Raw genomic sequence first — 15,418 nt, 5'->3', positions numbered from 1 at the left:
CAAATGACAAGCTATAAAAGATATATGTAACGTACTGCCCATCAACTAAAGCACTTATGAAAATACCTTTCAGTGCTCTTAAAAAGCGCAGTGCGACTAACACCAATCAAAACATTTAGGGTACGTTGCCATGTGACGTTTATCCTAAATTTAGGACTAACCTTCCTGATTAGGGAGGAAAAAAAAGAAAAACTGGCAGTAGCAAATTTGAGCTGATACTGAAGCTTCGGCGGCTGTATGCAAAGCCAGTTTGACATATGTGCCACCACCCATGCCACAAATATATAGACCTCCATGTTCAAGATGATTCCAGTCAACCTGAACATGCAGAAACGAGAACTAAACATTCTTTTATTATTATGAACACTATGCAAGACATGGCGCTGGGCTGAATGAAAATGAAACATTTTAGCATATTTTGACGTACAATCCTCTCCTGTGGTATGTGCCACTAGCACGAGTTGGCTAAAAAAAATATGCACAGGCCCGCATTTCATTAACGTATTGCACTGTGCTCAACTGTTCCAACTTGAGAGCAATGTGAACCAGATGCACGCTGGGTCAGCTGCATATGCCCTTATGACTGCACGAATGTGCATTACAGAGTTGAACCAGGCTTTCAGGTCACAGTGTGCCATCTTGCCCTTTGGCCTTTGTTTTGCCCTCGCTTTTTTGCAGCTGTAAACTTGCTCGTTACTGGGCATGCATGCTTGCATTCTTCCTGTGATACCAAGGTCAGGGTGTCTACCAAGAAGACATTTACAAATTGCTCGAGTTTTCCAGGTTTTCCCTGTAGGTGTCTGCAAAATTTCCCGAGTGATCCAAAACTTCGTTTTATGTCCAGACGGTCTGACACCATATCGCCCGATGCTGTCACAGTCTAGAAAGCTTGTTAAAAATTTAAAAAGAAACAACTTAATCCAGTTTGAATAGTAAGCAGTAGCATTTATTTTATTCCAAAAAACAAAAACAGAAGGGAGGCGCTAGTAAAATGCACAGTGAATATCTTCGAAAAAAAGTGGTAAAACCCATAGCAAATCGAGTCGAACATTCTCAAATACGAATAAAAAGGAGAAGCATACAGAAGAAAATATTTTCAAATATGAGCTATTTCTATCAACTGATAGCAAGCTCATTGGCATGAGACCCAAACTTTGTCACAAGTGAGATTCTCACAACAGCTGGTAAGTCAACCTCAACTGTCCTGACATACTCTCAGCTCGCGCACAACGCCTTAGTGTTGCGTTCCACTGCTTTAAAAAGTTTATTTTGGTTTGAACGAGGGACACCTGCATCTCGGCGTCAGCCAACACTTTGTTTTCTTGAGCTCGAGCTCCTTCAAAGAAGCGGCGTCTCGCTTCCCTTCCCGATCATTCCTCAATGCGTAGGTACTCCGTGTTCTTGCCCTCCTTCCGCCGCGCGTTTGCCCCACAGACCATTTGAAGCATCCTCTTGGTCAGCTGTACAGTCAATGTCCTATTTTTGGGACTCTTTAGGGGCAGCGAGAACGTCCGAAAAAATGATGCATGCTGTTTACTTCCCTTAAGAGCTCAAGTCGCCACAGGCACAACCGGAACAACTCCAAAGGACTGCCAGTATACTTATTTCGCATACCAGTGATCGTACTGTGACAGGAGATGGCAGGTGCACGCTTGTATAAAGAAATACATAACCGTGTCCCGTGACAATTGCCCCTTCCCCCGCTTATGCTTCACCGCGTAACATTTCTGTGTCAAGGCGAAGCTGACTTTCGGGAACCAACTTATGCAACGCGTTGTGCTTTCCGAGCTTCGAAGCCAATCGCGAGGACCACAAGGGCAGAGTCGATGCTATTGCTGACAGTGGCAAATTCTTTCAATGAAAAACACGGCACCCAACGGCAAGAAGCTTAATAGCTAACGTCAAAGCGGCTAGGTCTAGCGTTGCCGTAGTGGTGGCTACGGATGCCAGCATATCTGCGTGCGAGAATGCCGGTTCAAAGCGGCAAGGTAATTAAAACGGCAGTGGAGGTGGCTTTGATTAATGCCGTTTTGGATCTGTAGTCATGGCAAAAAGTCCAGAAAATCAGACGGCGAACGGTTCTTGCATACGAAACTTCAGATACGTTTTCAGAGACGTTCCTACACGTTCGACTCTATGGGTACGTGGTGGTGCCACGAAGCCGTCCGAATTGTCGCGCATCCGGAAAGTCGGTTGTTGACTGTACACTGGCAACTCCTCCAGCCAACAACACGGCGTCAAAGACGATTCACTGCGATTCCCCTCTATTACTCGAGGCAGCATTACTGCGACGTTCGTTCCCTTTCAATAAAATTACAGCTGATATTCCCTGATAGAAGCACAAATTCCCAGAGTTTTCCCCGAGTATTTCCAGACTAGCCAAATCCCTGCGAATTCACGGTTTTCCCTGTTGGTAGACACCCTGCAAAGTGTTGGCTTTCCCACACATCTCAGTCATCTGGTGGTTGAGCGCACCACATCCTAAACTAATGTTGAAAAAAGATTTTAGAGTGCGGCTCTTAGGCACCCGTTTCTGCATTGGCCTCGGCGTAACCGGTAGAATGAAAGTACGGAGGATGAAAGACAGAAGAGAGCATGAGGAGGAAATCAAAGGAGGGTACAGTGCAAGTATGAGGAGGGAAACGGAGTAGGAGAGTCTGGCAAAAGGGCAAGGAGTGCCACAAGTGATGTCCTCCACAGCAGCGACCCACTACAAGATCGCGTCATAGTAGCATGCGTTGTCATCCGGCCATTGATGATGTCGTTACTAAAGCATGCGATGTGCTCGTCCACCGATACCATATTTATTCAAATATAAGGTAAGGTTCTTTTCCCAGAATTTTTAGCCTCAAAGTCAACCCCAGCCACATTCACAAATTTCTCCATATAGTGTGGCTTCGGGGCAGCGTGACTTCTGCCTTATAATGTGGCTTTACGGAAGCGCGCCGCGAAGCCACACCCAAAGGCAAAAATTCACATATAACCAGCACTCCGTGTCGGAGTTCCCTTTTCCCATATTTCATGATCACCACTTTGCGTTTTGGCTGTGTTAAGTTAATCAGTATTTCGGGTGATCCCTGCCCAGTCTGAATAATCCGTCAGCCACCCTATATTGCCTTATATTAGTGTCTATACTCAAGTTTCTTTTTTCTTGGGTCCTTCAACTGGCACCCTTGCCTTATAATCGTGACTGTGTTATAAGCAAATACGGTACATGGAAACAAAGAACTGGCATGTACTTCAGACCCATTGCAGATGCACAACTTCCCCTCCGCTACTGCCGCTAGAGAATACGCTCCACATGTGAGGCACACGCTTTCCCGTGTTCACGCTTTTTACTGAACAATGAGCAACAACTGGTGGAATTCAAGACACCTAAAGAGCTGCACCAAAATTTCACGCTAGGGAATATTGTAATCGTCGTTGAATTTTTTAAAGGCATTGTTATATTTAGAGCAACTCTACCAACTACAGCCTTTGCTCGTTACAACGAACGCAGGCTGTACAACAGACTTTCGGATATAACGGACCACATTTCAGCCTCTGTTTATTCTACCTATTTCATTAATGCAATGACGTTCGCTTTTACCAGACTGCGCTAGAACGGACTATCGGCTGCAACGGACGAAATTTGTGGAAATTTTTTACAAAATTGGGCATATAAAAAGTACTTTTGCCGTGTCGACATGAGCTGACAATTGTTTTGCGAGGGTCAGCCGACGATCGCGCCTCAATATTGCACGCTCAAGGGAGTAAGGCGGGGCAGAAACGCACCGTCCTCTCTTGTGTGCGAGGCACAGGGGAGGCGAGAGAGGGGGGGAGGGGTTTTCTACTCCGGCAGCCCCTGCTTACGGTGCGTGGGCGCCGCATCTTGAAAGCGATCTGCAATGTGGACAAAGTGCGCCCAGTGCTGTTAGCATCATATGTGCTGTGCTTTCAACGTTCAGTTCACGCTGAAGCGAGAGACAGCACGAAGGTCAATTTGCACGCTGCTGCTACTGCACTTATCTTGCTTAATTTGCTATCGCAATTGATGCTTTGCCTTTCAAACAAAACTGTGATTCTTTTTGTTTTTTTTATTTCGACATTCGTCACTCGCTCTTTGCAATGAAGTTGTTAGACATTGAGGCAAAAATTTCGGAAGTGAGGCGCTTCGGATATTACGAACTTCGGATAAAACAAACGTTTTTTGTCGAATTAGCAGGGTCTGTTGTAATAAGGGTCGACTGTATAGGTAATACTGCAGGTGCTTTTTCTTGTGCTGGTAATTGCTATCACGAACCTCGCATTACACTATTCACTAAAACAATGCTGCAATAGGGAAGTGCAATGTTGCAGTCACCATTTTCGCAGTCATCATCATCTTCTTCCTCGTCATCAGATTCTTCTTCCTCCTGGGCACGGTCTGCACATAAAAGATGGGGAGAGACGAGTTAAAAATCAAAAGTGTCCCCGACTACCAAATCAAATTGGCCACAAAAGCTGACCAGGGAGTAGAACATGAAATAAATGCTGTGGCAATGTTCTTCACACCAATGCCAGAACTACTGACACCTGACAGGACTATTGTAGCCCAGGTCATAGTTGGTGTGTAGGGTATGTGCGTTGCGCTTTTGTGCACAGAATATGCTTAAATGAAGGGAGGAACAGGGAAGCCTAACCTAGCCCAACAGCTGCTTCATACTAAATTCTGAAGTGCAAGTCAATTGCAGTAAGTTTTTGTCGGGAGAAAAATCAGGTATATACAAAAAGTCATCGCGTGACGTGATACAGTTTAACCTATCTTGATGATATTGTTACGGGGAGAAGTTTAAAATACATTTGCAGGGTATTTACAACATGTCCACTGGCAAGCAAGGCATACAAGATGAAAGGCAGTTCGCACATCAGCTAGTGTCGTCGTCTTCTGTAATGTCTTCAGCTTCATCTCTGGCAGAGCTTCGTAACATGGCCCCTGGTAGCAAAGGTGCCGTCTCAATGCTTGCTAGATCGTCCAAGTGGTACAGTAAACTTTGGTTAAGGGGCGATGAGGGTCATAAAAACTTTTTATTTTTCAACATCATCATCAGCAGCCTGGCTGCGCCCACTGTAGGACAAAGGCCACTTCCATACTTCTCCAACTACACCAATCATGTGCTAATTGTGGCCATGTTGTCCCTGCAAACCTCTTAATCTCGTCCGTCTACCTAACTTTCTGCCGCCCCCTGCTACGCTTCCCTTCTCTTGGAATCCAGTTCGTAACTCTTAAAGACCATCGGTTATCTTACCTCCCCGTTCCATGCCCTGCCCATGCCAATTTTTTTTCCTGATTTCAACTAAGATGTCATTAACTCCGTTTGTTCCCTCACCCAATCTGCTCTCCTCTTATCCCCCTTAATGTTACACCCACCATTCTTTTTTCCATAGCTCGTTGCGTCGTCTTCAATTTAAGTAGAACCCTTTTCGTAAGCCACCAGGTTTCTGCCCCGTAGGTGAGTATTTTTCAACATATGTTGCTTAAATTTTGTGTGCATATACGGTCGCCAACCGATTTTCCGGACTCCAAAAATTCGGACATGCTCGATTATTCGGTCTGCTTCGCGGCACCGCCATTCTCCCCATAAACCCTAATGTATAACAACTGCCGAAAGTTCAGACACCTTGCAACCTCTTGTCTGATTTTTCGGACACTCCTTGAGCCAACTCGATCGAGAGCACCATGCACCGACTCTGACCAGTGCATGGTTCGACTTGCTGAACACCATATTTGTTTTGAACGGAGCCTCCTTGCTGCCCCACGAAGTGGCGCTACTGCAAATCCCCGCTCATCATCATCGTTTCTGCCTGGTTCGATAGAGTGGCTCTACAGCAGTTCCCGTTTCAGCTTAGTAAGCCATGTCAAGGCAATCCAGCAGCTGGTTTGTTTCTTCGCACACGACGCTGGGAGTACGACACGTTTTTCGTTTCTGTGACTGGTGTCGGCGCGGTGGTGTCTGCTTTGTGTGCTGTGTTGAGGTTCCGGTGATACAACGCGGCAATACGGAAACATCGCGTCAAGTGTCTAATGGCGCCGACAGTGCCCGCGCAGACTGCGCTGGGGAATGCCGGCAAGCGGGTGCCGGGTGGCCTAAGATTTGTCGCCTTCCGATGTGCTCCCTACTGATGCGGAAAATGTTCTGCCAAGACCTGCGCAGTGGTTGCATTGCGATTCCGGACACTGTCTCATTTGACAGTTTCACAGGTGCTGACACTGCTGTACTGATATGCGCAGAACTCGACGACAGCGAGATCATTCGTGAGGTTTCTGCTGCACCGCCAGACGATTATCGAGGCGGAAGATGACGCACCATGCGCTACGCTGCCGTCGCATGCGAAGCGTGTACAAGCAGTGACTGTGCTTTCAGCCATCTATAGTGATCGTATGACCCTCTCCGAGATTCAGGCTTATCTGATTGCGCGTAAACGGAACGGCGTGCAACGGCGCATACACGATTTCTTCAAGCCTACTGCCGAGCCCGAATAAGTGAGTGGAAATAAAAGATTTCATTTTTTTTCCCTTAATCTGCTTTTTCGGACATCTCTTCATTCAGACATTTCCGCAGTCCCCGTGAGGTCCGAATAAACGGTCGGTGACTGTATATTGTATAATGCTGATTTCAAGTATGTATTTAGATTTCAAATATCACATTTGGAAGATGTGACAGAGTACAACCGTCCTAATTAGGTCTTTTCTTACGGGCCTTTGTAGTAATTTTTCATTGAAATAAAGCGCTCTTAAGAATATGCAGACATTTCCAAACGCCTACTGCACATCCTAAAGGTAAGCAGCTACCAATAAAGTAATTGTGATTATCACAAATAAATGCCAAAGTTGGGAAGAAAAAACAATGTAGCAGTAATTAGCCTACATTTGATATAATTAATAATCTATCACATTTACGAAAAACGGAAGGCTTTAGGATGTAGCTGTGATATTTAAAAAGATGATACCAACATTTAAAGTTTTACTGCCACTCCCTTTTTTGTCTATTGAACATATGGAAAACATTTAGGCTCTAGCATCTTGCCCAGGTTTTGCTGAGCACAAGAACACCAAATTTATTGAAATCGATTCATGAAAACTTTATCAAACCTTTCATAAGGCTAAGGCAGTTGACGAAGAAACATATCCAGAAAGTCACTTTCAAGTTTTCACTTTCAAGCGTCGTCCCTTAAACAGAACACCACCCTCATGATTGGTTGGTTTTGAATTCATGCACTGCTCTTGAAACATGAAACTTTCAGGACACATATAATCTTGTGAGCTGCTTGCAAATATGCCCTAAGACACTGTATCATAGTTCTTGTGCACTCTGACTCACCTGCATTCAGGGTAAAAAAAGAATGACGATAACGGAATGAGTAGAAGGGTCACAGTGCTGATCCCAACATTTGAGATTTAAAAAGCTAGAAAACTGGGAAAATATAAATTTCAAGCTTCAAAACCGGGAAATAATAATTACAACATAATTAAAATGCAAAATTCTTCCGTTAATGTAGACATTAGGCGCACGTACAGGCTCCTAACAAAATCTGGAATGCAACAGCACAAACCTCCGTACGCGCTAGAGGCACGGAAATAGGCATCGGCACATCGACTGCGGTCTCAAAAGTAAACCTACAAGTGGTGATAGAGGGCAGTGGTTAGCTTCACTGCTGCTTTATTGCCTATGCAGTATGAGATGGTGTGACGCAGTGACTTATCTCCAGCACGATCTTGTCGGCTCCTCAGAACCTTGGGATAACCGCCTCCTCTTTCTTGCCGTAGGAAGCAGAGACAGCTTGCGCGACGTGTTGCGTGGATGTGTGTTCCTTTTGTTTGTTTGTTTCTTTTTTTTTCTTTTTTTGAGACGGTAGATTTGCCACTTACTATTGTAATATGATGAACAAAGAAACGGCCTATCAGCGGTTTTCAAAGCGACGCAACGCCAGGCCTAGCAGACAAGCTCGCCTGTTAGCCCTAGTTGCCACAGAAACAGTCAATCAGAAGGCCTCTCTCAGCGCGTTGGGGCACTGCATGCATCGTGAGCTTGTCATACCGGCCCCTGATTGTTTTACGTATGTGTTTTTTCCATGCCGCCATTGTCGGCAAGGATGCAGTGAACTGAAAGGCGGAACTTTGAGCTTTCGAACGATACCAGGATAGCAGTGCTCAGCAGAGGGAAAGGAGAGAAATAGCTCCATGAACGCCGGTGTTTCTGTGCGATTTTGGGGTCATTTCTCACCGTCCATGCTGACAAAATCTTTTTCTGACACTTAGGGTGCATTTCAGGGAAAATCGTTTTGATACGGTGTAGATTAGGTATTACAGATGCCAAAACATGTAGTTCCGAAAAAGAATTTTTCGCATGATTCTTGGTTTTTAAGACCCGCATCCCCGATTAAAGTGTACCCGCTTAATTGGTAACAACTGCTATTCCCTTATTTCTACAGGCAGATAGAGGAAAAGGGCCGAGAAGGTCGACACCAACCCTAAAGAATATAATAATATTTGGGGTTTTACGTGCCAAAACCACTTTCTGATAATGAGGCACGCCGTAGTGGAGGACTCCGGAAATTTTGACCACCTGGGGTTCTTTAACGTGCACCTAAATCTAAGCACACGGGTGTTTTCGCATTTCGCCCCCATCGAAAACCCTAAAGAATGGCTCTGATGGAATGTCAAGGAGTTGACAACAGCCAGCTGGGAGTACGGATGGTTTCTTGTGGCACTGGCATTGCTCACGGGAAGCAACATAACGGCAGACGGAACCGTGAATACCGGGCCACAAGAAGTGATGCCGAATGTGGTCATACATCCTAGAGACTCCCGAGGTTACCCGTGCTAGGAACATTGTGTAGCTGTGTGAGAACGTTTTGATGCATAAGTGTGGGAATAATCGAGAGCAGTTCAGGACCGTCAGGGTGGATGTTGCAGCAGTACAAGACGCGATCCTGCAGCACAAACATATGCAGAGAAGGGGAAGGCGTCTCAGAAGTTACCCGGAAAATGAGGTCTCGCAAGCAGGTGTCACGGCCTTGCTCAGCTACGATGTTCTGAAACATAAGTGACAGCACACAGAAAGACTCGCAGCTGTTGGGAAGCTCTGGTGGGTCTACTGGATTGCACGACAAGCAATCAGCATCTTCATGCCATCGGCCACTCTTATCCACAACTGTGTATGAGTACTCTTGGAGTCATATAGCCCACTGACCAAGACGTCCAGTAGGATCCTTTACGGATGAAAGCCAGCATAAGACATGATGGTTGATGGTAACTGTAAATTGCCAGCTGTACAAGTAGAGACGAAATTTACCCATTGCCCAAATGAGGCCAAGGCACTCATGTTCAGCAGTGGAGTAATTATGCTCCACTTGGGACTGAAGATGGCCAGCGTATGCAATAACACAGCCGCAACCTTGCTGGTGCTAAGCCAGAAGAGCGCCGATTCCATGACCGCTGGCATCGGTTTGAACTCCTGCTGGAGCGGTCACATCAAAATGGCAGAGAACAGGTGGTAAAGTGAGCCGCATGGTAAGTTCAGCAAACAGTAGCTTGTTCCGGACTCGAGACAAAAGGCACATTTTTCTTAAGAAGTTCTGTAATAGATTGTGCAACATTAGCGAAATTGCATACGATCCGGTTGAAGTATAAACAGAGGCCCATAAAGCTTCAAACGTCGTTGGCAAAAGCCAGTATTTTAGCCATAGGAGCATGTGACATCCCATCAGAAAGCTGAATTTTTACCGATGTGAGTGCAAAAAACAGGCTTTCTCAGAACCGCCCTGCCGCCATCTTATGTTTGATATTGCAGCTATTTTGGTCTTCAGTAGCCAGCCACGCTTGTTTCCATCCACTCATAATTCACGTCGAAAATCCGGGCCACAGAAAGGTCCCACCGCATGAGCCTATTCACGAAGTGAGTACACGTGACTGAATTATGCCTTCCAATTCGTGGAGCCTCCCGTGTCATCTGCTGCGCATACCAAATGTAGAGTTGACATTGTGAGGGTACCAAGCCGACGCCAGGTGGCGTGGAGTCGCAGGCGCGAGACGGTAGGCAACGGTGTGTGGCGGGCAGCGAGAACATGGAAGGTGTGTGCGCACGGTCAGCATGCGGGGAGCACGTGACAACGAACCGAGGGAGTGAAGTAATCGGCGGAGCAGGCCGCGTGCAGTGTGGTGGGACGGAACGCAGGCTGCGTATGTGTGCGTGCGGCAAGGATTTCCTGAAATAAAGAACACACTTGACAAGTGGGGGCTCGTCCCACCGGACCTATCATGACAAGAATCGCCTAGTGCCACCCAGCCAGTTGCGCAGCCTCTCCTGCCTTCTTCAATTGTCCAAGGACTTTGGCTTCAACCTCCTGGACCACAATGGAAAGGGAGAGGCTCGCGGCTGATATAGCTCAAATTCTGCGCACCACGCTGCTCAATGACATGGTTAGGCCTGACGAGACAACCGGCATGGCTAGGGCCGACGAGACAACCGGCGCGGGGCCGGCGCTCAACATCAAAGGTGCACCCGTCCCACTGCCGAAATTCAATGGCTACCAGGACCGACACTCGCCGCAAGACTTTCTGGAGAAGTCCTCAGAGTACTCCGCACACCACTGCAACGACCAATGAAACCCTCCCGGCCCAGCAACAAGTGGCAGCTGCAGCCTGCGGCAGTTTCGGCTTCTGAGTGTCTGCAGTCAACGACGCTTCACGATGGAGCCCCGGAGTGGAACCCCTCACCCGTGCCGTTCGCTCGCGCGCCGAACGCATGGGGCAACTACACTTTGGCATCGCAGCAACTCTGGAGGGTGCCTCAGAACTTCGGGTTTCAAGCGAAACAAGGTATCCCGCTATTCGAACTGCCAACCCCGCTGTTTTCACTGCAATTTCCCAAGACACCTACAAGCAGATTGCCCGGAAAATGGACGAGCGTAGTCGTTTCTCCGGCCAACGGCTATGCAACATCCCTGCAAGTGCTCGCAACAGCCGGGAATAAAGAACCACTGCTTGAACTGTTGATTGGTAACACTGTCCTTTATGCCCTCACGGACACTGAGGCAACCATGAGCTTAATAGGTAGCCGTGCCAATGCAGCAGCCAAGTGCGTGGGAGCCACCTTCAGGGAAGAAGCGCGAACTTGGAGGCTTGCTCAGGGCTGGTGACAAACTGCACAATTGGCTCGCTGATGTATTCATTGGCGAGGTGGGTCCAGGAAGCAGCGTTTTCTTCTTTTACCAGAGCTGTGTCACAATGTTGTCCTTGGGCAGGATTTTCTTGAGGTGGCAGGCATTTCTCTCCGCATGGGCCTTGGCGGGTGGTCACTACACTCTGGCCCATACGGGCTCATCAAACTTATAACGCACTGAAGTGACCATGTGCATCGGATGCTGGACATTGACCCCTGCCAGTCTGTAAGATAGCGTTGCAATGCGATAAGCAAGGTCAAGAGCCTGATGAAAACGTGGCCAGCTCTCTAGAGGCACTTTTTGCAGATGTGCACGATGTATGCCACAATATCACTGAGAGTGGAAAGTGTAGTCTAGAGTGCCTTCAAGAGGAGCAGTAGCAGAAACATAATAATATCCTTGCAGACCATAACCATACTTTTACCACTCTGCCAGGTTGCACGTCCCTCGTGGTTCACGAAATAGACACAGGCAGCCACCCACCAGTTAGATGCAAGCTACGCCTGGTTGACCGCCAAAAGATAAATTTTTGATGGGCGTATCCAAGGTTTGCTGGAACAAGACCTCACTGAGCCCTGCCCTAGTTCCTGGGCCAGTGCCCCTGTATTAGTAAAGAAGAAAACTGGAGGATATCGCCTTGCGGTCGACTACAGACCCTTAAATGCAATCACAACTGTGCCAGTATATCCCCTGCCCCGCACAGACTGGGTACTGGCTCAGCTCAGCTCAGCCACGTTAGGTGGTTCACCAGCCTCGACCTTGCTCAGGGCTTCCTTCAAGTGTCGGTTGCTCCCGAAGATGTATCGAAGACTGCATTCCTATGCCATAGAGGAGTGTTTCAATTTAAGCGAATGTCACTTGGGGTAGCAGGTGGGCCAGCAACATTTCAGTCTTTCATGGACAAAGTCTTCAAAGGCAGAAAACAACTACTGCATGGCATTTCTTAACAATGTGCTCATTTATTCAGAAACTTTTGAGGACCACCTACAACATATCAATGAGGTACTGCAAAGAATTGGCTTTGCAGGTCTGACAAGCAATCCCAGCAAAGTTACATGCTGTGAACAGGCAATAAAGTCCGTTGAGCATGTATAATCTCTCCAGGCAAATGTCAACCTGACCCGAACAAGGTGTGAGCGGTTGTTCCCATGCCCTAAAACAGTCAAGGAGCTCCAAATGTTTTTGGGCCTTGTGGGATACTACAGAAATTTTATCGCTTGGTTTTCCAGCAAAGCCAGACCCCTAACAGCTCTCTTCAAGAAAGGAGCGCATTGGGTTTGGGGTGCCGAGCAACAGGCAGCATTCGAGACCCTGAGGCTAACGCTGGTAGGAGAGGTGGCTGTGGTATTGCCTGACCTGAACAGGTCCTTTGTGATTGAAACAGATGCCAGTGGCACTGGCATATTGGCAGTGTTGTTGCAGGAAGTCGAAGGTGAACTCAGGCCTGTGTCATTTATAAGAAGGACCCTCAGTGCTGCTGAAAAGAACTATACTGTCCAAAAATGGGAATGCCTTGCTGTGGTGTGGGCTATCGATAGATTTCAACCGTATGTAGAATTCACATCATTTGAGGTGCATTGTGACCATGCGTCATGCAGAGTTCGACGTTGGGTGTTGAGATTACAAAGGTTCAACTGTACCATAAGGAATCATAAAGGACGGGCCAACATCCCAGCAGATGCACTAAGCAGGTGCCCCATCCCTGCTGCCGAATCTGCTCAGCCTTGTTTGGCGGACGACTGGTTTCCAATCGAAGTGCAAGAGCTGCAGCAAACCATTCGTTTTGAACTAGCAGCCCCTGTTGACTTGACTGATGTGTCCCCACTCACCGACACTGCAAAGTTCCAGTTGGAACAACACAAGGATCCACTGCTGCTGCAGATGTTGCAATACTTTATGCCTGGCCTGCTACCTGGTGACGCTAAAGAGTCCAAGAAGGTACAGGACCTAGCTGATGACAGCGAAATTTTGAACAACGGTATTTTTATGTACACGGTTGGTGAACGCAAGGTCGCCTGGCTTCCCCAACACTTACAAGACATGGCACTGAAAATGGAACATGACCACCCCCTAAGTGGGCATTAGGCTTTTTTAAAACTTGGAAACGTGCGAAGAGCCAGTTCACATGGCTCGGTATTCGCTTCAAAATCTCCCGTTACATCCGCAGCTGCCAGCACTGCCAGGCTTTCAAACCTCACTGGCAAAAACCAAAAGGACTGATGGACAGTTCATGGGCCATACACTCAATGCAGCAGCTAAGTGTGGACCTAATTGGGCCACTGCCCACCACCCCTCGGTGCCACAAGTACATCCTGGTGGTGCTGGACAAGTTCACGAAGTTTGTGGAGCTTTTCCTATTACGTGCGCCTACCTCCAAATTGATCATCGATAAAATGATCTATGTTTTTTGCCGGCATGGTGTGCCTAGCTCCATCTCTAGCGACAATGGCAAACCATTGATAAGCAAACTGTGGAACGGCATTCTCCAGCACTGGGGAATCAAGGAGAGCCACACAGTCCCATACAGACCAGCAGGACAGACTGTGGAATGCCATAATGCAATGGTTAAACAATGCCTAGTGGGTTACTGCACTTCCCATGTCTGAAAGTGCAGTCACTGGCTTTACACCTGCCTTCTTGTGCTACGGGCAGGAACTACGGAACCCGTGGAGCCAATCCGCCAATCACAATCAGGCAGCTGGCACCGAGGTGCCCTCTTCTGCGCCTCATGCCTTAGCTGCTGAACTGGATGTGTACCTTTGAGATGGCTAGACCTTTGCACGGGACCATCAAGAGAGAGAGAGATAATATTTAATGGCAGAAAGGTGGAGAGGTCGGCCTGAGTAAAATGCCTCTAGCCTGCTACTCCACGCTAGGGAAGGGGTTTGGGGAATAACAGAGATAGGATGTGAAGAGGAAGGAAGGTGGTGGTATGGTGAATATGATGAGGGCTGCACAGCATAATGTTTCTGTCTAATGCGTATGTGTACACTTCTCAGCACAGCACAGTCATCTTCGTGAGCAGAGGTGTTAGTTACTGCAGCGTAGCGAAGAGACTGTCTATAGCGTTCATAATTTTTGCCGCTGTTAGCGCCACTGGCGTATTTAAACCAGACAGTAGCAGCTGCAGGACGGCAATTATTTGTCGCAGCATGGCTTTGATGACAGAGTCCAATGGTGATATCTGAGTGCACTGTCCTTGCTCGCGCTGACAGTCTGAGGCCCGTGTGCGCGGCGGTAAGCGTGGCCATACATTCAGTTCCGGGCTTGCGCGGCTCGCTTGAAGCAATGGTTTGGAGATATCTATCGATGCTGATTCAATTACCTTCTGCTGGACCTGCGGAATTGGAGCCAGGAAGCTCTCGTCTGGACCTACAGCTTGTCCACGCCGACGATGCATTCGTCTCCTCCAGTGTTGCACTGACGCTGCAGTCTCCTTGTGGGACATACTTGTCTTGCTCATTTGGTTCAGTATTTTCTTTCTCCTTTTTCTGTTTAGGACAATCCTTGGGATTGGCCTCGTGGGGTCCATCGCAATTCGAGCACTTCGTTTGTCTTACTGTGCATGAAGCTACGTCATGGCTGCCGGCACAGTGTAGGCATGCCGTCTGGCCTGTGCTGACAGCGCTGACATGGCCTAGCTTTAAGCACTTGTGACATTGCAATGGTCGGGGCACATAAGGACGCACCGTGTGTCTCACGTAGCCCACCTTGACATGATCAGGTAACGTGTCTCCCTAGGAAAGAAGCTTGACGCTCGTCTAGCAACCGAAGCGGTGAAAATCAACGACCTTCACTGTTGAAGACAGAAGCCGTTGTAGCTCTTCGTCGCTGATGTCAATCACATCGGAGATAACACCTGCCCTAGTGCGACCACCGTGCACAACGAACGACCGGACTTCTGTGTATCCTAGTATGCGCACGGTTTTCAATTTTTCTAGGGCGACCTGCGTCGCTGCTTCTACTGCGACTACATTTTTCTTGGTGTTGAAACACACTTCGTTAATTCCTTTTGGAGCCACATTACCAAGGTAAGTGTTAAGAATCTGTCTGTGTACAGAATTTAAATTCTTAGAGACGTCGAGCGGCACAGAAGCAATCCTGTAAGTCAGAGTAGGCGGTCCGTTGGGGCCCTGATCACTCACGTCTTTGGTTGTCTTGCGGTATTTTCTCTTCAGTCGCTTGCCCTCCACTTTGGTGTAGTCGTTGTCGGAGTCCATTGGCTCGCTGTTGG

At 47.7% G+C, this 15,418-nt stretch overlaps 1 protein-coding gene across 1 annotated transcript in view; it reads right to left on the bottom strand.

The window, feature by feature from the left end:
- Positions 1-15,418, bottom strand: part of msk (importin-7 msk) — a 110,216-nt gene that overhangs the window by 13,552 nt on the left and 81,246 nt on the right. The window contains exon 17 of the mRNA XM_075690722.1: positions 4,343-4,405. Coding sequence (XP_075546837.1) covers positions 4,343-4,405 — 63 coding nt within the window. The remainder of the gene's footprint in view (positions 1-4,342; positions 4,406-15,418) is intronic.

This window comes from Dermacentor variabilis, chromosome 4 (genome assembly GCF_050947875.1).
Source record: "Dermacentor variabilis isolate Ectoservices chromosome 4, ASM5094787v1, whole genome shotgun sequence".
Taxonomy (NCBI): domain Eukaryota; kingdom Metazoa; phylum Arthropoda; class Arachnida; order Ixodida; family Ixodidae; genus Dermacentor; species Dermacentor variabilis.
The sequence above is the reverse complement of the archived record's forward strand: the minus strand, read 5'-3'. Positions and strand labels throughout refer to the sequence as shown.